Below are 21,853 nucleotides of genomic sequence, written 5' to 3' on the forward strand. Positions count from 1 at the left end.
CAGTTTACTAGTATGTGTTATGTCTTATCATGTCCAGTGTATTATGGAACGAAATCGAAGACCTAAGTAGGCAGTTTGTAAGATTATAAGCCATCCACTGCTTACTAATTTCATTGATTATAATGTTTTAAAAGAGAACTTAATTTAAATGTTGACACAGATATTTCTATTGTTAAGGCCCCTAAACACAAATTCCCCACACATAGATTGCTTCAAAGTTTCAACCAACATTCACAGCTGTTTACAAATAATGAGGATTTCATGGTGAATCCTTGGAATTCTTTCTCCTGCGTCAGAAAGGAAAACAGCCCTTAGCAACAGCAAGAGGTAGGGAAAGGCCAAGTCTATTAACAGTGATGCTAGAGTACATTTTGTTTCTATGGCTGCATTTCCATCTGCGTAAAGCAGCAGTAGGACAGTGATGAATGCAGTCTATTTAATTGCTGCTTTTGGTCTTCATGGTGAAACAAGGGGATTTCTGTGAAACTCTATGAATCTTTAGGGATCTCATGCATTTTCCGCGAGCTCTAAATCTATGGGGTCTTTCTAACACCCTGTTTAGCATGTGACCTTTTAACAGCACTGTGAAGGGCACATCAGATTAATTAAGATGCTGTCTAAAGGCTGTGCTGTTTTGCTCCATGAGAACAAACACTGGCATTTGTTTCATTGGTTTGTTTTATTGTTCTGTTACATCTTGCTCTTTGTGCAGCAAAAGGAAAAAAAAACATTCAGGAGAAAGGAATCTTTTGGCAGGTATTAAACAGAGGTAAAAATAGAACTATACCCCTCAGAAGCAAAACATGAACTGCTTCTCCCCCAAACAAAAGGTATTTTATAGCTTTACTGTTTTTTTACTTTAATTGCAGATCGTTGTTTTACCAACAGGGAAATTTAGTGAAAGCAGTAAAGATATAATGATGAGTTACAGGGCAGGCAAGCAAGTGAAGAAAACATGACCAATAATTTAAGTTTTGAGGTTTCTTGATGAGCAGATACAGTGCGAAAACAGCAACCAGTACCAGGTACATTTAATAAATCTTATTTCATCAGTTATATTTGCAAAAGTTTGTGTTAATGAAAATAATTTACATGTAAATCAGTTCAAATGAAAACAGAGAGATATGAGAAATAAAATAAAAATTATAGAGTCAAATCTATCAGCAGAATTAAAGCTATGGTCATTAAATGTTGAGAATTTTAAATAACCTTCTCTGGTTTTAAACAACTGCTTAAACTTTTTAAATACTGTGCTGAGTGAGCAATAATGTCAGAATTCCCTTCTATATGGGATGAACCATATGGGATTTTGTTCAATATTTGAAATCCATTTTTACACATGTGCATGGTTTCCAACAATGGTTTGTTGAGTATGACCCACTTCTGCCAAAGCTATCACATGCCATACGATCTAAATTGATCTCTTTCCTATACTCATAACACAGAGCTGATGATAGTCATCCTAACATCTGATAAGTCATGTGTAACACCAGCTGACCATCCAAATTTGAACACAGTTCATTCGAATGGAAAAGGTCACATCAATGTAGTTCCCTTTGTCACTGAGTTTGCAATTACTGTTTCACTGTAGATTCTGCACATTGTATTTAATAATTAATACCTCTTGGATTATAGCATACTTACATTAAGGTCTTTACTTCCACCTTTTTACTTAAAATTGGCACTTCACCTTTCAAAAAACAAATAACACACAATTGCAATGTCCATCCACCCATGCTTGAACTGCTTTATCCAATACTTCTCAGCAAGCAACAGGCCCAAGGCAGGATACACCTTGAATGGGACTCCAGTCCATAACAGGGCACACACAGTCACAGATTCTCATTCACTTATAGGACCTTGACTATAAACCTGTATTTGCACTTCAATGGGAAAAGTCTCCTTCTCAAAAAAGGGCTCTCTGTGTGGCCTAACTTCCTTGAATTGTGTTACCTTGACAAGAACCACTTGGGTAAGAAAGATGTCGGTGCCTGTTTTTGAGCCTCCAAAGAACAAAAAAACTGCTCTGAGGAAAGAGATAATTGCTTTGCAGCATTTCTGCAATTGTGAAGTTTAATGAGGACAAGAACAAATAACAACTCTTTTCAACTTTCAAAACAGTTTAAGTTTCAAATTTACAAAACCTTGGTATATACTTAATGTAGATCTGCAATTATCTCAGTAAGCATTTTTATTTTTCAATAATTCCTTGTCTTAAAAATGCAGTAAATACATATCTTACTGAGATTTATAGTAGCATAATGAGATCTTATTTAAGTTGATGGTATACTTAAGCTGCTCGTTTTAGATAAATTGAGTTAGATTCTTTAGGTTAAACATTTTGAATGGCTTCGGACTTTCTAAAACTATTCTGAAAACTAACACGTGTATGAAAGACTTTGATATTTAGTTTTTCCACGGCAGAATAGAACATCCCTGCAAGAAAATTGTACTTTTGGACATTCTTCAGGTTAAGGATGAAACAGAAAATAACTTGAGCATACAGTACAGGCTTAAATGTGCTGTTAACTGTTGATTTATAGACCTTTTACTAAAAATGAAAAAAATACATACAGTTCATGTTTTATAATATAAACCAGTTTTTAATATCCGTGCTGTAAACTCCTACTAAAGAAATGTCTGGGCTCTAAACTTTAGAGACTTACAGAATACACATTAATACTCAGTAGTAAGGGAAACTGCAAGAGTCAGCAGAATTTCAACAAAGTAATAACGTAGCATAAATTAAAAGTTAAGCATTAACGACATGACTGTATGACAAAACAAGTGGGGAAAAAAGTAAGAAAAAAACACACTTCTTCGTTGTGAACCTAAAGGACTGATATTGTTCCCAGATGATAAACTGGCACTCTAGTGTAGCTCAGTGTGGGGCTTTTGTCTGCTAGTTTTATTCACTTTCCATTATGTCTTGGCAAGCAGCATTCTGAGTCTATAGTACTTTTGGGATCCCAGCAATGGTTGTTGGGCTTCTGAGAAATATTTTTGTCTCCCATTGCCAGTCTGTGAACAATAAGAAAGTTAAGGATATAGAACACCATTTCTTTTGTGTGTCAAATCTTCGGTCAGTGACTGCTGAGACTAATTTCTTTCTGCTTGTTTGATGCTTGATCGGAAGAAAAGACAAACATTTATCGATGCTTGAGTACTGTCACCTTTTTTTTTAGTTGTCTGACCTTAAGCTCAGATGTACGTTCACACTTGAATGATCACAAGTTAAATGGAGCTGTTTCTTTAAGACACTTGCTCTCTGACAACTGTATACTACAACTGCACTCCACTGTGAACAGAATTTGGAAAGGTCATTCCTTGGAAAGCTGTTTGAGGTGATACTGTATATTTGGGGTTATGTATTTGAGTATTCATCAAAATTAATATTATTCCACAATACATGACTACAATGCAAAGCACAATTTCAAAAAACAATTTAACTTATTCAGTGCAAATAAAGAATATCATAGATAATAAGATTTTCCAGTAAATACTCAATAAATGCAGCACATGTTCATTGCAAGTATGTGGCCTTTTCATTTTTGAATAAATGATTAATTTACCTGAAAAGTGAAGATACTTCTATACTTCACAAACTGGAGAATAAATACTCAATAATGTGTTATGTTAGTTTGTGTATAATCATAGTAGTATTTTAACAAAATAAAGAACTAGACAAGGATCTTAATGTTTCAAAGTTTTTGTGTAGTGATTGTATACTATAAATTTCAAGTTTCTTTAATATATTTATGTTCAAGACCAAAACTCCAAAAGGTATATCACATCACATAATATATATTTTATTTTCTACAGCACCTGTGTTTCTGTAGTTACCTTACTATTTTTTTGTGCTGTGATAATTGTTCTTACTTTATTACAACTGCGTTGTACTTACATTTATTTGTAACCATATCTACCATTTCCTTCTGTACCTGCATGTATTGTGATATTTTGGAAAACACTCCAGATCACACAGGATAAGGGTGTCTGCTAATAAATAAAAATAAAAGAAAGCTAACACCAAACATGGATCAAACATGTTTTTGGCCAGTTCTAATTTATGTTTTGATCCATATTGTTTGTATTTATAATGTATTCCAATATATCATTAATCACAAAATTAATCATGCCACATCACTAAAACTGTAAGTGATGTCTCTTTACGACACTGTGATGGCAATATTTTAGAGAAACTTGTCTAAATAAATATTACGAAAAAAAACAATACTGTGACAAGAAATAATTATTTAACCACTTGCATACTGTACATTAAAATGTCAAAATACAAGATGTCTGTTTTTATTTAAGTGGTAACGATTTTGTAATTCTTGAGTTCAGAGGATTTTTTCTGGTCTTGCGCATATCCCAGGTATGTAGTATAGATTATTTCTATATATAGTATTATATATTTAACATCGTTCAAAATGTAAGATGCTAATGACCAAAAAAAAGCCAGACTTTTAAGAAGACTGTTGGTAACACTTTGTTTTAAGAACTGCATATTAAACATTTATTATGTAGTTGTTCATGACTAATTAGCATGTACTAAATCATGAACAACTACCAAGTGTTACGCAGAACAATTTTGTTGTTTCTTGGCCTCTGAAATTTAGCATTGGAAAAAAGTAGTTTTTCAAGTAATATCCAAAATAATGAGTAAAAGGGGTTTGTTTAGTTTTCTTTTGACTTCTCAACAAAGACTTGTGGTGTCATGAAAATCCATATTTGCTGGAAATTCAAAACTAAATGTCTGCAAATTATACTACTACACTATTACTATTAATTGTTTGAGTCCAATCTGATGTGTATGCGCAGACTTCCGATTATATATGTTACACTTGTTACGGCAAGCTGTGTGAAAGTTTTAAGAAGGCTTAGAAAGGTTTTAATATGTGACAATGGTAATCTTAAGAGAGAGAGAAGATAAGATCACTTTATTGGCAATATACAGTTTCTTGTATTAGGAATTTGTCTTTTTACATACCCCAACTTGCTCTCCATGAGACACACAGAGAGGGAGAGAAGCTTGAGGTTACAGCACAGGATCAGCCATTTATACGGCGCCCCTGGAGCAGCTGGGGTTAAGGGCCTTGCTCAGGGGCCCAACGGAGTAGGATTCCTCTGCCGGCCGCAGGATACAAACTGGCAACCTTCCAGCCACAGGCGCAGTTCCTTAGCCACAGTGCCACCACACCACCCGTTTAATCATTGTAAGCAAGATTCCAGAGAGCTATAAAATGATAACCTTTACTTATGTTGGGGTAGACAAATGGAAGACCAATATGTAAAGAAGGCTTTGGTAGTTTATGGATAAGTATACTGGCAGCTTTGTTGCCCATTTTATTTTAAAATTGAGCCTTTTTGAAGATGGTAGTAAATACAAAGACATAACTGACACACACAGATTCTATGGGGATTTTGTGATTGCCCACAAATCAAATTTCAAATTTAACTTAATCGCCACCTTACGGTATATGAGTAAATACTGACATATTATGCTCCATAACCACTCCGAGAACTAACAGACATAATTTCCAGGCCAGGCTTTCGTCTGAGCTGGAAAGAATACGTCCAGACACACCGGCTCTGCAGGACCAGAACTGGAGACTTTTGGTCTGCAAGGTTTTTTTCAACTCCAGGACTGTAAGGGTAGCCCAATTAAATCTTTATGTGACCACTTTCCTAATGCTTTGTTGTGCTAATGTTTTAAGAGGACCTGCAAAACATGCAGGTCATGGTTCCCTTGAGTACCACACTTGAGCAGCTCTGCAGTTGAGTTTTCGTATAGTAAACTTTCCCTTTTTGACATGGTAGGACTGTAATAGCAGTTGGGTCTGGTTAAAGATTTGTGTCTCTGCAGGCCCGACTATGAATCAATCAAAGATGATCATTAGGTATGAAAATGGATCTATGCACAAAAAAAGCACATATGGGCTGCATTTTAGTTACAGGCAGTTACTGTATATCAGTAACTTTTTTCTCTTAGTAATGAGTTTTCACTACAGTCTTGGGTGAAATGCCCTTGAAGTACGTAGCTTTTAAACAGGTCAGCATAGTCTGGAGCCTTACCAGCCCTTAGAGGAGAAATAATGCTGAAAAAGGGAGGTCCTGGCACATAGAAAAGCAGACAATGACTCTTTTTTTTCCCCGCAAGGGCAAGTATTAAACAGAAATCAATTCAAAAGGCCTTGTTCCATACCTGCAAATTCAATTATTGCAAGAAATATTTTACTTAATTACAATGAGGTTTCACTGTTATGAATTTAAATTTGGGTCTCAATGTACAAGGGCCTTACTTGTACTTATGGCTCCCAGCTCTGTCTCTCAAATTGTGAAAGGCTGTTTCTTCGTTGGGATTTCCTTATGAGAAATACTCCCTTATTTGCGAACAGATTAGGAAAGCTCTTGTCCCTGTAGGGGCATAGATTTACTTGATACACATAGCCTGATAATATTACAATGGTCTGTGTGTTTTGTTCCTTTGTTGACTGGGCGTCACCAAGCCTTTGTACTTATCCGTCCTGACCTGTCAGTCACAGCAGCATACTGCCTTTATTGGTGATGCCAGGTCTGAGGTAACAACTAAAAATCCATTGACACCATCACAGCTACCCCCCACCTCACCCTCCCTGCCCACTATCGCATAAGAGTCACAATCTTGCCCTTTTGAAAGGCTCAAACCAGTTTTGTTGTAAAGAGAGAGACAGGGCTTTTCAATACGGGAAGCAACAATAGGCTTTGTCCCACATTTCCCACCACCACTCAAAAGAGGATTGAAGGGGAGGGATGGGGGTGGGGGGGGGAGGGATTTTCCATAGTAACAGTTGCAAAACAAGCTAGTACCACACTATGAAGAGACGTGAAAGGCTGTAAAAGAAGAAGCAAGGTAGAAAAGTCTCTTCGGTGAGACCCCCACGCAGGAAAATAAACTGACAACAAGTCAAATATTCCAACGTGAACTCGAGCTGGAAAGGTAGTCGCAGCTGTGGCAGGGTTTGGATGGTGGCAAACATCCCGAGGGCTGAGAAAGAAACGAAATCACAGAGGGGCACTTGTACGGACGACAAAGGCAAACTTCACTCAGTCTCTGCCCTCAGCTTAATGACTCCCCGTCCTGACAGCCCCCTGCATCATCTGCGCTCACGATGAATTCCGAGACTCAGTATGAAGACACTGTCTCCGCCATGGTGTTAGAAAACATTAAAAACAAACTGATCCATGCCTTCAGGGGAACAGGAGAGCAGGTACCAGCCCTTTGTTCTGGCAGTAATATTGCAAGTACTGTTGGAAGAGACTTCCAGGTCAACGAGGAGCTCAGGAGAGCTAAAATAGACGGAGCAATAACCTGGCTAAGATCTGAACTGGTAAGTAAACTGATTTGCTTTTCGTGGCTGACAGTTAAAAATACATGTATAAAAAATAGGGATTTCAAAAGCTTCGAGATCTAAGTACATTTTGAAAAAGGCCGTAAAATGAGAGCTTCAGTTTTTCCATTTTTGTAGTTTGACCAAATGGAAAGATCAAAGTGTGATTAAAATTTCGTCTAGATAAATGAAGACATCTCTTATGCTCCTCATTCAGAGTGTGAACATTTTTAAAAATATTTAGATTCCTTTATGACTCACACAGCCTTATGAAATGCTGTTTGCAAAAAAGTTTCTTTGCCATTCTGTTGCACTAATATTCATTTGCAATGAGGAATGCATTTCAGGAAATCATTTGCCCCTGTTTTTCAGGATAAATAAAACTATTTATATTTTAATCACAAAATGCATATGCAATCTTTGAACATTATTTCCTAACACTGCAGGATTAAGTGCAGAATTACTTCCAGAGTATTGACAGTTGCATTTAGATTTTTTTCTAAAGCTGAAAATGCGGAGTTGAACTTTTATTTTCCTCTAGATAAGCAACAACTCCAAGCAACAAGAATGTGGCATGTCAAATTAGACAAACAGTACCATAAAATGTTTAACAAACACTAGATGCAGAACATTTTGCTATGCAGCCAGTGTGCTTTTGAATTGTGAATAATTTATGTACAAGTTAGAGAATTATATACAATTAAAATAGTTAAGATCGATCAGAGGTGTTTAAAACTTTTTGGTGCCTCTGATAATGTTCATTGCTCCAGATTGCTCCAGATCTTAAAAAATACGTTTTCATGTCTTATGGCAAATCACAGATGGGTGGAAGTTTGATTGGCTAAAACTGCTGTTGTTATAATGGCTAGTACTAATAATAAACTTTCCACTGTACATTGTATGCAAAAGAACACAGTGAAGTTTTAAGAAATTAAATGGACTTTAAACTGATGCTCTACGATGTTAAACTGTTGCCTTTGCTTGTTTACCCTGTACTTTCTCAGAATCCTATACAATATAATAATTGCACATTGGTGGTGGTGGAGGGGAGTTCCCATTACCTGTAAAGCGCTTTGAGTGGAGTGTCCAGAAAAGAGTTATATAAGTGTAAGCAATTAGTACTATTATTATAATAATAGTTTATCTAGAAATAAGAAAATGACTCTTGAATGTGTGGAAGTAGATTTGGAAGTCTTTTCACTTTAACGGTGACAAGTTCAACAGTTTCTTCCTCAGTCATAGGATGTAAAAGACTGTCTGACACACTACAACCAGTCTTCTCATAATCACAAGATAAAAGATGTCTTCTATTTTTGTAGTATTCCACAAACTTTATATATGTAATGTTCTTGAGTTCCTTTACACCATCAATTGAGCTGTAACACTTTTTTTCTTTTTCTGTCTCTTTTCGAAATACAGCTGGAGATGCGTTCCCAAGACAGACAGCTTGCTAAAAGATTGCTGGACATAAACAGCGAAATACAGAGGCTCAGACGTGAAAATGAGCCGTTCAGTCCAGAGAAAAAAGAAAATGTCATCTTTAACGGCAATGCTCTCCAAGCTAATGAGATGGACAACGGGCAGTCTCTTGTACAGAAGCGCTGAAGAAGCCAGGCATTTAATTGTTTCTGTTATGTGACCTTATCCTGACTACTGAGTAGTAAACTGGCATAATGTGCTACAATGCAATACAGGCTCATAAATCCCTTATAGAGGCCCAATTAAAATATGTCAGTGTGTCAATTGCAAAGGCTCTTAAGTGTGTCATGAATGTTCTTCTTCATGTTGTCTTTACCTCAGTGGCATACCAATATGACATAGAACTTGATTGTTCATGAAGAGACTTTACTATTATCTACTCACATTGACTAATATTGGTTGCTGTATGTTTTGTGAATCTGTTCTAGCAGTCCACAGCCTCTGAAATGTTCTGTTTATTTGAGGCCACAAAATCCAACATTTCACTTGTCGGCAGGAAACAGATGTTCCTGCTTCTGGTATAATGTATACTAGACTCTATGTCAGCACTGACATTTAACTTTAATATGTAATATAAACACATTATATTAAAAAAGGTAATAACCTGTGTGTTACTCTCAACTTCATTCAGAATTTTAGCACACTTTCAATGCTAAATATCTTTTGTGAACATGCACTTTACAACTACATGAAAATAGAATTTGGTGTACTACTGTCCTGGGTTCCATGTACATCAGTTTTCTCTGGGTAGAATTATGCATTATGCTAACCCAGGTCTTCCTAAAGGGTTCTAAGAGGATAAAAACGAAGGGACTGGTTTGTATCAAAGAGCTGCAGAGATGCCAGCTAATCAGGAGCTTTCTTAGGTAAAAAAATAATGCTCTGGGCTTAGAAGCCAAATTCCCAACAAGCTCTGATGGTAAGGTTTGTCAATTGCAGTGATTTTATCTCAACAAAGGAAATAGAAGTTTCAACAATCTTTAGACCACAACATCAGGCATTTGGTGGTATTAAAAAGACAATGAAGTATTCAAAACCAAGAAAAAAAGAATAGAACACAAAGAATAGCATGATCAAAAAAATATATAGAGCCTCTGTTGAACAAAAGTTTTTTTTTCAGAAAAGCTTTGTTATAAACCTTCAATTTTTTTAACTCAATCTGCTTAATGTAGCATCTTGCATTAACAATGAATCTGAGGACAAGAAAATAATACATTAAAACTCTAATGTTGCTTCTTTTCTACTTCCATGTCAGGGCAATTTTTAATGTCATTTAAGTCATAACAATTGAAATATTAAGCAACGTGCTTTTAAATGATGCAGAAAAATGAATAAATAACTTTGTGGTACAGGAAAAATTACAATTTTACAATTAAGCCTGCAGAAACCTATCATTAACTCTTTTACTATTTTCTGAAGCATGGGACTACGAAATGACTCAAAACTATATCTTTTCAGTCTGTACTAGATAAATAAAACATTACAAAATGACAAAGTCTTGAAGGGTTTTGTGTTATTCAACACTTACTACACAACACTACTAAACATCCTAATCCATGAGTAACCCTACTAACCGCAAGTTTTAGCTGTTATTGCTCAGTAGTCATGGTGAGGGACATTTTCATTCTAGATTGGTTTTTAAAAGAGTATAACAGTAAGTGAACTTAAGTCTGAATGTGAAAGGTCATTTTTTCAGAACAACTTGGTCCATTTTGAAGTTCGCTCGTCATACATTGACAAGCGTGGTGAGCAGTTGTTTTATAAGGTTGTGCCAAAATGTACCAATATATGCTATTATACCTAACTCAAAAGTTTGATGTTAATATCTGCAGTCATCCATTAAAATGTGGAGGAAAAAAATGAAATAAAAGAAAAGTCGAGAAATGCTGTGTCAGTGTACCAATTGCGAAGGAGCCAATAGAGTTTAATTCCAACATTGAAAAGTAGAGAGAAAGAAATGCAATGATTTCAACTGTCCTAAATATCGGTTTAAATCTGATGTTTAAGTAATTGCAAAACCGGAGAAGCTCTAAAAAAGTGGAGAATGTCATGTAACACACGACAGATTAATGACACTCCAGTGTTTTTCAAGAAACCACAAAGCAGACATGTTTCAAAGTCTTTATTACTTGACAGACTCAAGCCCTGCAGCTATGTGGAGAGTATCTGTCAACAATCAGTTAGAAATGGCAGTGAACATGTCCACCTGTCACTCGTCGATGTGTTCTGGGTGTTAAACAAACTCTCCTAGGAAGCCCATTCAAGCAGATGCCCTGAGGCGCTTTGCTTGTAAATGTTGTCACTTCTCATAACACTTTTTCCTTTTCGCCACTGATAACACTACAATTTGACAATCTAAAAAAAAATCTATCTTCATTCAGTTGTTTACAATATTAACAATTACTTATTTACGAAGGTTATGTCTAAAAAAAGAATGAGAAATGGTGGTATTCTGAATGTGGACAAAGTTACTATTGGCTTTACATGTAGTGGTTTTCAACTAAAGTGCTAGTGAACATCTTAATCCAAAATGAACAAAAAAACAACAGATTATTCCCTTAACATTGGCACCATGCTCTACATGTACAGTAATAAATAATGGACAGTGTTATAATTGAGTACAGTTGTAGTGAATCAAACACAACTATTTTTAAATGTAACCAATATACTGTATATACAGTAAACACCAAAACACATTTTAACCAAATCGTACATGGGCGTTGCATAAACACCTGGTAGCAGCACTGATCAAAGAAAGTTATGTGCACAGTAGGTTAGATGAACAGGGCTGAGCAGATCAAGATTCACAGACTCACAGAGCACTACCATATTACAATGGGCAGCCCTGACATATGGGGATATGTTTGCAACACAACAATTCCAAAATGGAGTAGAGACAAATACAATCACATTCTGTAGCTCAGTCTTACGCAGGGCCTGACGCAGACATTCGTGCAGAAGGCTGATTGTACACCACAGGAGGTGGGAGTCTTGTGGAGTAGCTAAGGCAAGGGTTGCTCATTTGAATACGGTAGAGTTCAGTAGTATGCTGTTACCCCTCGAGTGAGACCTGCTAAGGCATAGAACTTCGTCTGCTTGAGCTCCGTCTGGGTGAGCCCTGAGGCTGCGCCCTGCCAGAGAAGGCTGGGCTAGAGCATACTTCCCCAAAGCTGGAGTAAAGACTACCATCTTCAGTGTCGCTCTCCGAGTCAATATTTTCTAGGTCGGCACACTCCAGCTTCAGTTCCTGTATGCCGTTATGGAGATCCATCAGTTGCTTAATCAGCATCTGGTCTTGAGAGCGCATCTCCATCTGCCAAGAGAAGCACAAGGCCAACACTATGAGTTGTTGTTATCACTGTATCTTTTTCGACTCTGAGCTGCTGCTGGAAGGCACAGGCAGGGCAGTTCTTAGATTTTAGTGTGAGTCAGATTTTTAAAATTTCAGCCAATCACTGCTCACTTTTGGAAACGTACTGACAAAACAAGTATTTCCAGAAAGTTCACAGGGCAGATTTTATAATAGGGGTAGATGAGACACTAGAAAGCCAGCCTTGCTGATCAATTTTTCTTAATAGAAGACAAGCTGTGATACCTTCAAGGATACTGTATATAAAGTGCCCTCCAAACCTATTGGGACATCAAAGCCAAAACTGTTTTTTTTTTTTAATTTATAGATGTACAATTTGTATCTGTGATCATGAGCTGAATGTGAATAATAAGTACAAAGTAGTATATATTACATATACTTTTTGTTTTGGGATAATTCAATGCACATATTTGATCTAATTAGAGCCAAAGCATACTTTGCAATTTTCTGATGACTGCAAGTACAAACATGAGATGATTTTAAGCGTGAAAGTCGATATTTGATTGCATATTCCTCTGAGGCAATAATTCAGTTAAATCTGTGACCCACTGGACTCATCAAACCCTTTGTGTAATCATCTGAGATGTTTTGACAAGCCCTTACTACAGCCACTTTGACTTCTTGACTATTCCTAGGGTGTCTTGACTTCAATTTATTCTTCATCATGTAACCGTAACACTCTGAAATTTACTAGTGAATATTAGTGAATACTAGTGAAGTGAATATATTACAATACTTATGGGAAATTACTGGCTTGAACACAAAATGTTTTTTAATATATTCAAATGCATGCAGAGTTTTACCCTAACTAAAACTTGTATTATAATGTGTTTTACATTCATATAAATTTCATGATCACAAATACAAATAGCTTGACTGTCAAGCAAAAATAACAATTTTGCCTTTGGTGTCCCGGTATGTTCAGAAAGCACTTTAGCCCAAAAGACAAATCTCAGCACTGACAAGAAACAAATGTTACTTTTGCAAAACCTTAGTATAATGTCCCACTAAGAACAAGTGTATAGTTAATTTTAATGGACTCTGTGTAGCTACTCTATGCAGTGGAAAAAAAATCAAAGCTAATGCCAATCTTAGCAAACACTTAATCCGACAAAATCCATTACTTCACCAATCTAGTGTCTAACAGTGATCTGGCTGTTCACTGATTTCCATTTCCAGATATGTTTTAGTGTTAGCTTTAGGATATGTAACTGTGGCCTTTGATCTGCTATCCAATTGAGGACTCTGTAATTCAAACACTATTAATCTAGTGGACATTTCATTTGTACTTTCAATTTTCTGCAATTTAGAAGCATGTAATAACAAATTCCAGCAGGCAGTGTGCTCTTGTTTTGAAGTGGTCCATGCGCAGCATGCCCTTCTCAAACACAGGCTGACTGGACTTTTTACAAACAGCTTTTATTTTGCAGGCTGTGACCCGTGAAATAAGTTTTGAAGCGCTGTTGCTTGCTTAGGAACAGTCCCATTAAACCAAGAGTCCTCCATGTCTGCCTTTTATGGCATCGGTTAATCTTGGTGAGCTTTCACAGGGTGGTCTGGGATTGTTGCTGCTTAAGAAGAATGTTTCTGTACAAAAATACTGTAATAATAAAACCGGAACCGGGCACACCAAGGGAAAATGCAGGGTTTAAAAAGAGTGCAATTATCAAATGTGTAGTTTTGCTTTCACTAGAACACCATTTTGGAAAATAAGTACATTTTTTATTTGACCTTAGAAAAAAGTGGTGCAGATAATGTACTTCAGCAAAAAAAAAGAAAGTTCTCTCTAAAGAATATTTCATTCATGCTATATCAAAGATAACTGAAAAATGGTACATAATTGTCTTTTTGTGGATAATAAAATATAAAGTTTTCCTCCAACGTCATTGTTAAAGATCTATTTGTTTACTAAAGCTTTTAATTACAAGAATCATTTGGTCTTACTCTTGTCACTAAGTCAATTTGCTGTACTTTTTTCTTTTACTTTCTTTTATGAAAACATAGATTCATTTTTATCTAACTTAATGAGTACAAATATGCAGCATGAATATGAATGTATAGTATATATAATGTTATTTAGAGTCTCATAGTCATAATCCTATCATAATACTTTGTAATCTTACTAAAAAGCCAAGTACAGATATTTATCATTACGTGATCAGCTTTCATGTGTACATTTGTTCCATTTATAATGTTTAGGTTTTCATAGTAGAGTGAAAAATACTCTTTTTCTAGTAAATAGGCCTTAATTCATACACAAATTGTTCTATTATTTTCACATAAGAGTCAGAGCTAACCTACAGTAATTGCATGTATTTAAAAATGCCCAGAATGCCCACTTTACTGCTTTTCTCATTTCATTTAGCAGTGGAATTCGAGGCGGGTGAGTCCAAAAGAAAAGATACTTCTGAAGGATTTGCATTTATGAAGGGTGAGTCCCATGCATGGCTTAGAAGTGGACATTGGCTTCTGGCTTTAAAGCTGTCTGCAAGAACTTGATAGAGACCACACAAAACAACGTGAAATTTCTTTGAAGAATTGGGAGTTAACTGTGCCTGCATTGATTTCCTTTCCTCACCCTTAGGAAATCTTTTACTGATTCAAAGCAAGCATCTCTTAAATTATCTGATCAACAGAGGCCATGAATAATTTGTAAAGAAAAGATTTAGTTAATGTTCACTCACTTTAAAGTCTTTCTTTTTTTATATCTCTTGGCCCACATGATAGGCAGCCACAAAACTGGTTGAAGGGCAGTTTTGATTGATTTTAGTCACAATATTTTGTTACTTAACTATGGTAACAGAAGTGGTGTTAAGACATATATACTCTGGTTGTGAATGCCTGGTTAAAATAAATTGTGTTGACAGTAAAGATGAATAAGGAGAACACTACAGTCTTTGAAAAGTGTTGCAAAAATAATTCCATGTAGGCATATTTCACAGACTTTTTCCACTTAGTGCATTTGTCAGCCTCATAAAAACGTGTCTTTTTAATGCACAAAAAAGCTTTTTACTAGAACTGCTACAAGGCAACCTCATAATAATGCATTTCTGAAAGAGCCCAGCAAGCAGTAATTACTAAAATGGGCCTTAAAATCACACTTTTGTAAATGCATTTAGCAAATTTATAATGGTCTTCATATGCTACATTTGGAACATCCTAGGCTTACACAGTATATCAGGGACAAGTATCTAAAGTATGCATCCAACCATAGGATAATATTTTGTATAGGAAATGTATGGACTTCAGTTGCAAAGGATTTGTTCTGGCCAGTGATAATACTGAAAAAAAAAACTATTTTACTTTAAGGTTCTTACAGAGAAACTGTGATTTCTCAAAGGTCATGTTGGACATCTTGCTAGGGACTATTAAGGCAGAAAGTGGATTAAACTCCTGACCCACTTTGTTCACTTGCCCATAGGGACATGGGGCAGAATAGCTAATTGAAAATGGTGGTGGGGAGATGGGGAGGGGTCGCATTTGAAAATGTTGTCAGGCTAAGATGGATAATTAATTGGCTTTTAAACCTGACCTTCCATTCAAAAAGGAGGAAGACCCCCTGCCAGGTTTAGGTCATTCTGGACAATCACTTAAGAGCTCAAGAAAAATGCCCCCTGAAACTCTTGTCACTTACAGCTGCTTTGTATGAAATAAAAATAATTTGGTGGTGCCATTGTCCCCGTTCATCAGAGATTGCTGTTGGAAACCTTAGAAAGGTGTACTAGTTTTTCTAGGTCCCAGGCATTGTATTCAAAAAGAGGTTAGAGTTGAGAGTTGTGTCAACATGCAAACTGCAAAGAAATAAATGGAGGTTAATTATACGCTATAAAGTAGAAATAAAAAGAATAGAATACATTTACTTTTCAGTGTGGAATTAGCCTCCACTTATTCCTTTGAACATTTATGAACTTTTTTCCCCCAACACTAGTATATCCATACCTTTTTTCATGACTAAATCTCTCAACCAAGCTAAAGACAAATACATTTCATAAATGTACACTGGTCTAAACAATATGGAACTGTTTGTGTAGGTAAACTGTTTTGGAGAAAATGATCAAAATTGATTAAATTACATTTCAAGTCATTTAGAGTCCCATCCAAGCTAGTCATAAATTATATTATAAAATAAGTGTATTAACTTTAAATTGAATATTAACAAAAAACACAATTCTAAACCGATTAACTGAAATTATATACAAAATGGATGATTAAAACAATTGAAATGTTTTAAAAGGCATAAATCATATACTCAGGATCCTGTAATAAGGTGTATTTTAAACTGTTAAAACCATCACAAATAACTACAGAAAGGAACTATGGTTTAGCACTAGATTACAGATAAGACAAGTAGAACAATACAAAAGATCAGTTGCTCAAATTGTCCAGAACAAAAATGCTGATTGTGTTAACAATGATCGAGGTTTAATTGCGTCAGTGGCTTGCCACAATGGTTTTGCCATTGTGTTGCATTATCTCGTCACAAAAAGTTTTTGTATGTCAAGTGAGGAAACTGCTGTCAAGACCGTTGGGTAAAGGCTCAAAGTTTCATCGACATGCTAATCAAGTTTAAAAGACTAAAATAACTTACTCATCTTGCACATACTGTTTACAAAAATGACCTTTCAGAACGTCAGCTAACAAAAATGACATTTCCTTTTATTTCAGGCCAAATGTATCTGGCACATTATTCTGTGATCTTTTTTACCTAACTTTTTACCTTCACTGAAACAAATTTTGACTTAAATATCTAATGCTCTTGGCTTCTGTATTTCATAACAAGAGACCACATACAGTTAACTAATAAGTCAGGCCTAATTTTATTTTTCACCTTATCCCAACAGAAAACCATTGAATGGTTTCTGACTTAATTACAAAACAACTAAAAGCAAAAAAAGTCACCAAAAATATGTATGTACAAAAATGTTTATTACAGAATAGATTTTCAAAAAAGCATGCTGCCAGAAACTTCAACTAGAAACTAATCTGCTTTAAACTAAAAGTTCCGTTTTACTTGACCTGTATATGTGCTTTGGATCACTAATTTCTTGGAATATGAAATTCTGCCCATCGATCTCTCCCAGATAGAAAGGTATACTGACTAAAATACTTTGGTTCAACGCGATGACAGATCCTTGATTCCATACAAGAAATCAAAGAAGAAACTAAAAACTACTACTGCTACTTCTACAACTACTCCTAACTACCAACAACATCTTTACAAATTTCAACAATTATGGATATGCTCCCTGCTTATTTTACTATTCTTAATTGCATTGTGGCATATTAAAGCGATCGATAAAACCTTTTTAAGATTCTTGAAGTGTTAAGAACATAAAAATATCCAAACAACAGGGCTCTCTAAAATAACTCCACCATTTTGTATAACCTTTAATCATCAACTTGGATGAAATTAGGCAGAAAATCCAACCAGAATAGATTCCATCAGGATGAAACTGCCTAGCCAGTCTTACCAGTTCTCTTCTGAGCCACGCCAGTGCAGTCTCAATGTCTAGTTGTGGTCGATTCTCTCCTTTGCAGTTTTCCTGGGGGACTCTGAAAGAAGACATCTCTGCTGATTTGCAGTCGTTGAAAGTTGCAGACTTTGAGGAGAAATCTCTGAGTCTCATCAAAACTAACTCCATAATCCCTGGATTGTTTCAGCTGTAGCACATACAGCCTTGTCTGAAATGTGCCAGCACAGTAAGTCTTACTAGTGGCAGCTTGGAGCAACTGGAAACTTAAATCCAGGAACACTTTTCAGTGAAGGTCTGTCAACACAAGTGTGATCCATTTTGAGTGATGTGCACCTAACCAATGGAAGTGTTAAAACCTTTGTTTACCATTTTACTATTAATTGCTTTAAAAAATCCTCCAATGATTTCTATCCGGAGGAGGTGCTCTGAAGAGGCAGTAGCCTTAGCTACCTCTGTTTGGCAGGCACTGTTTCAGCTAGTGAGAAACTCGCCTGAGGAATTTCCCTGGCTTGTTTTCACATGGCTCTTAAGTAATGGAAAAAAGTAAACAAGACTGAGTGGAACACATGGATTTAGAACTGTGACCTTACTAAAGACAGTATCATAAAGGAAACAAATTAAGGATCAAAGCCAATTTCAAATACTTAGTCCAACACGTTTGTGAATAAAACATTCATGAAAGTTTCTATTGGTACAGAAAAAACTCTTCACCTGGCTTAAGAGAGCATTTCACCCCACAATCCTCAGAAAAATAAGAAGCAGGGCAACATTTTGAAGTTTCTCTTGAAAAAAAATAATGTGCAGATTAAGCACTTAGGTGAAAAGTGTTGCTTTATTGCTATGTGCTTCACTGTACAGTAGACGTAATATGAAATAAATTATTAAATTATTCCTAGATTTCCTTTTGATTATAGTGTAGCTTTGGTTTATTTTGCAATTCTTCAGCTAATAATGTATCCCATACTATATTTGCAATCAGTTTCACACAAATGTGTGATGCTTAATTGCACGCAGTATTTTATTTTAGTTTAGGAGCTGCTCTACAAATCTGATTACAGAGTTTAAGCTGCATACAGGTGTGCACCTTTGCTGGTTAAACCACCGGAGGAGGCCCAGAATATATGCACACAGTTGACAATTAATTTACTCATTGCTGTCAGAAAAACAGAAATTATATCACATATTATATGGGGACAGTCTTTGGTACAATGTGCGTTCGCACGAAGCACTCCAGGTAAACATACACATCTGACATTTCTGTTTGCATTTCAGTGCCAGAATTTGCAGACTCTGAGAATGGGTTTGCCATATTGAACTCTGCTCTCTGAGCTCTGAGCTCTGCACTACAACTCTATGTGTAATGGTGGAGGTCTCATAAGTAACAGAATGTGTAGATTAGTTTTATACTTACGCTGTGTTTTCTACTGCACTGTCCTAAATAAACACATCTCCTCAGCTTAATTTATCTCCTGATGAATTAAAAGTCTGAAAACTTTCAGCGACAAGTAGTTATGCAGGCAGTGTGTCACTATTGGTGGGAATTCGTAATAGATGTTTGAAAGAAAGACAGACTTCACTTCCCAGTTAACCTGGGAAAACATACAGGACTCTTGTCCAATCTAATCCAGCATCTGTTTAGTAACACCCTCTTTCACCATGTCCACAACCACTAATGCAGCAACCCCTTTCTTGTGAGGGTGTTTAGGCTGTGTCATCATCCTGGGCTGGCTGTTGCTTCTCTAACCAAGCAGGTAAAGCCAAAGTCCAGAGTTGAAACTGTTCTGCCTCAACTGTAATACTGATGTTATCATTAGATTTGTTTTACTTAATACCAAACTTTACCTTCTCTCTATCTATTATGTTTCAAGTGTCACACATGTTGGCTTGTGGGTTAATGTCATATCTAGAGCCCCGAAATGTTTATTCTGCTTTGGTCTGTGTGGGACTCACTTGGCTTTTTCATTTTCATCCCTTGGCTGTTCTGGCAAATTCCGACCATTTCCAAGTGGGTTTTCTCCAGTTTCTTCTGGCGGTATATTCAGGGAGGGAATTTCAGCCGAAATATTTATGAAAACCTAACCTTCTTGGTACAAACAGGCCAGAAGGAGATTGGGGTCATTTACATACCCAGTTCTGGTCAAACTCTGATATTTATAGGCTCATTTATACCATAGTTACAGCTACTGAAATATCTTTCTGCTGGTTTTCTGTCTAAGAAGAAACCACACCTAATGTTATCTAAAACAGCCCTTCCAAAACTAAGTCTATTTCTATTATTTAAGACAATTGTAAGCCCCAGTTATCATACAGAGGGTTCCTAATCGTTGTTTATGACCACACAGATATGCAGATATGCTTGCTGGTTTTTCTAAAGCAGTGAGTTTGTTCAACTGGGCCTGCAGCTTTCAGTGCTTCTTATGTGTTCACTCCAACTCTGGATTAGGAATACTGTAATCACAGGCTCTTTTCAAATCTTAACTGTAATGTTATCCTTTTACATGTGCCTTTGTGTAACTGAATGAAATTAGAGTGTAGCTCTGCTTAATACATGATAATCACAGAAAGACATGAAGTGTGGCACACCTGCTATCAGTGATCCAATTCTACCCAGTATGCAAAGGCAAGTGAAGAGCTGTTGTTTACTTTTGTAAACATTGTAGGCTGCTATTTCACATTTATTTCTGACATTACACAACTTTGTTTACATGGATGCATATCCATTTAAGAAGTGGTTGGCTTCCAAAATGAGTAGCCTTCTTTAAAGGAGGACCTGGAGGTGACAGAATGTATGATTCAAAAGCTGTTTAAGGACTTCAGAAGCTGTGTGAACACTTGTGGAAAGTTAATAACCTATTCAGCAACAGTACCTGTTTCCAACAGCTGTGTTTCACACGAGTAGCTTGAGGCCTTTCCCATAGTTTTATAGTGATGTGCAATTTTTTTAATCAGGTAAAGAAAGAGGGGATTATTTTACCAACACAACTGATAAATTGTATGTTCTATTCCATCTGCAAAGAGCAGCTGTCCTTTTAAGTACGGTACGTTCTGAAAATGCCTACAATAAGCCATGTAATTCAGGTAATGGTTCAATTAGAAATATTGCCCCTTAGCATTTTAATTGTATAAATGGTTAATACACATTTAGAAGGCAGATCAGCTATGTTCCGATAACGTCTGTTCATTAAAATAAAAAAAAACTCATTACAAACACTACCACTATAGTATGTTATCAATGCTATTATGCAATGAACAAATGTTGTACAAAAAATAGAAACTTATCCCATTCAATACCATACTATTCTATGCACTATACAGCACATAATTTGAATAACAAGAAGTAAACCATATGTATGTCCTAAAATCTGAAATAGATTCATACTAATTATTAAGCAAACTTAGACCAGAAAATTCTTGTGGGAAACCTAACCTCTCAGGCTTAACATATTTGTAACTTCAACAACATTATATGTAAATGTGGATCTTTCATTTAAAATGACCCTTGGGGATCGTATAATTGGAACAGGGAATATCTAATGCTGGAAGAAAAACAGAGGGATTGGCAAAGCTTTTGGTGTGTGGCCAGTGTTGCTGCTATCCCAGATTGTAGTAAAGCTCTGAATGGATTTTCGTGCAGTATCACTGCAAGCTCTTTGATACCTGCTGAACCAGGTAGGATTTTCTTCTTTACATTCCCTGTTAGAGATGACACTCTCCATTACTGACCCTTACCAGCTGTCCTGTGGCCAGAATGACTCAGATGCCAGTCTGCATCAGTCTTTGTAATCAACTCAGTGAACAAAGGAAAACCATTCCACTGCTGTAACATTTTTACCAGAATTCATTTACTTTGCATTTCCGGGAGCTAAACCTGATTTTCAATGAACTAATCAGAATTCTGAACACACTGTGACAGACATTTATCAAGACTCCCCTTAGAGACATATCCCAGAGTATAAAAAGCAATTCCGGATATTTTTACCAACAGTTCACAGGGAGCTGAGATCACAGCAAAAGAGAAATAAAGTAACAGATAATGCTCATTCAAAGGAAAACAAAAAACATATTTTTCTTCCAAATATTCAATTTACATTTTGAGAAGAAAGATTCAGTAAATTGCTGTCACAGAAATTTCCACACGTGTTGTATACATACTGTAT

At 36.1% G+C, this 21,853-nt stretch overlaps 2 protein-coding genes across 2 annotated transcripts; one reads left to right on the plus strand and one right to left on the minus strand.

Moving 5' to 3' along the window:
• Positions 1 to 6,819: 6,819 nt before the first annotated feature.
• On the plus strand, positions 6,820 to 10,347 carry LOC148651520 (alanine and arginine rich domain containing protein). Its single transcript, XM_088601896.1, has 2 exons — positions 6,820 to 7,373; positions 8,793 to 10,347. The coding sequence occupies exons 1-2, from the start codon at positions 7,155 to 7,157 to the stop codon at positions 8,976 to 8,978; spliced, it is 405 nt and encodes a 134-aa protein (XP_088458022.1). The 5' UTR covers positions 6,820 to 7,154; the 3' UTR covers positions 8,979 to 10,347.
• Positions 10,348 to 10,959: 612 nt separating this feature from the next.
• On the minus strand, positions 10,960 to 18,068 carry LOC148651521 (uncharacterized). The gene is made up of 2 exons (XM_088601895.1): positions 17,694 to 18,068; positions 10,960 to 12,165 (listed from the first exon to the last, which is right to left on the minus strand). The coding sequence occupies exons 1-2, from the start codon at positions 17,862 to 17,864 to the stop codon at positions 11,926 to 11,928; spliced, it is 411 nt and encodes a 136-aa protein (XP_088458021.1). The 5' UTR covers positions 17,865 to 18,068; the 3' UTR covers positions 10,960 to 11,925.
• Between the last annotated feature and the right edge of the window lie 3,785 nt (positions 18,069 to 21,853).

Source organism: Lepisosteus platostomus, chromosome 12 (assembly GCF_059453375.1).
Source record: "Lepisosteus platostomus isolate fLepPlt1 chromosome 12, fLepPlt1.hap1, whole genome shotgun sequence".
Lineage (NCBI taxonomy): Eukaryota > Metazoa > Chordata > Actinopteri > Semionotiformes > Lepisosteidae > Lepisosteus > Lepisosteus platostomus.

What these genes read in the sequence shown, in the direction of transcription:
- LOC148651520 (XM_088601896.1), top strand. Translation starts at nt 7,155, where the DNA reads ATGAATTCCGAGACTCAGTATGAAGACACTGTCTCCGCCATGGTGTTA. An exon ending in CCTGGCTAAGATCTGAACTG is followed by an intron (nt 7,374 to 8,792) that starts GTAAGTAAACTG and finishes TTCGAAATACAG; the next exon opens with CTGGAGATGCGTTCCCAAGA.
- LOC148651521 (XM_088601895.1), bottom strand. Translation starts at nt 17,864, where the DNA reads ATGGAGTTAGTTTTGATGAGACTCAGAGATTTCTCCTCAAAGTCTGCA. An exon ending in CGTGGCTCAGAAGAGAACTG is followed by an intron (nt 12,166 to 17,693) that starts GTAAGACTGGCT and finishes TTCTCTTGGCAG; the next exon opens with ATGGAGATGCGCTCTCAAGA.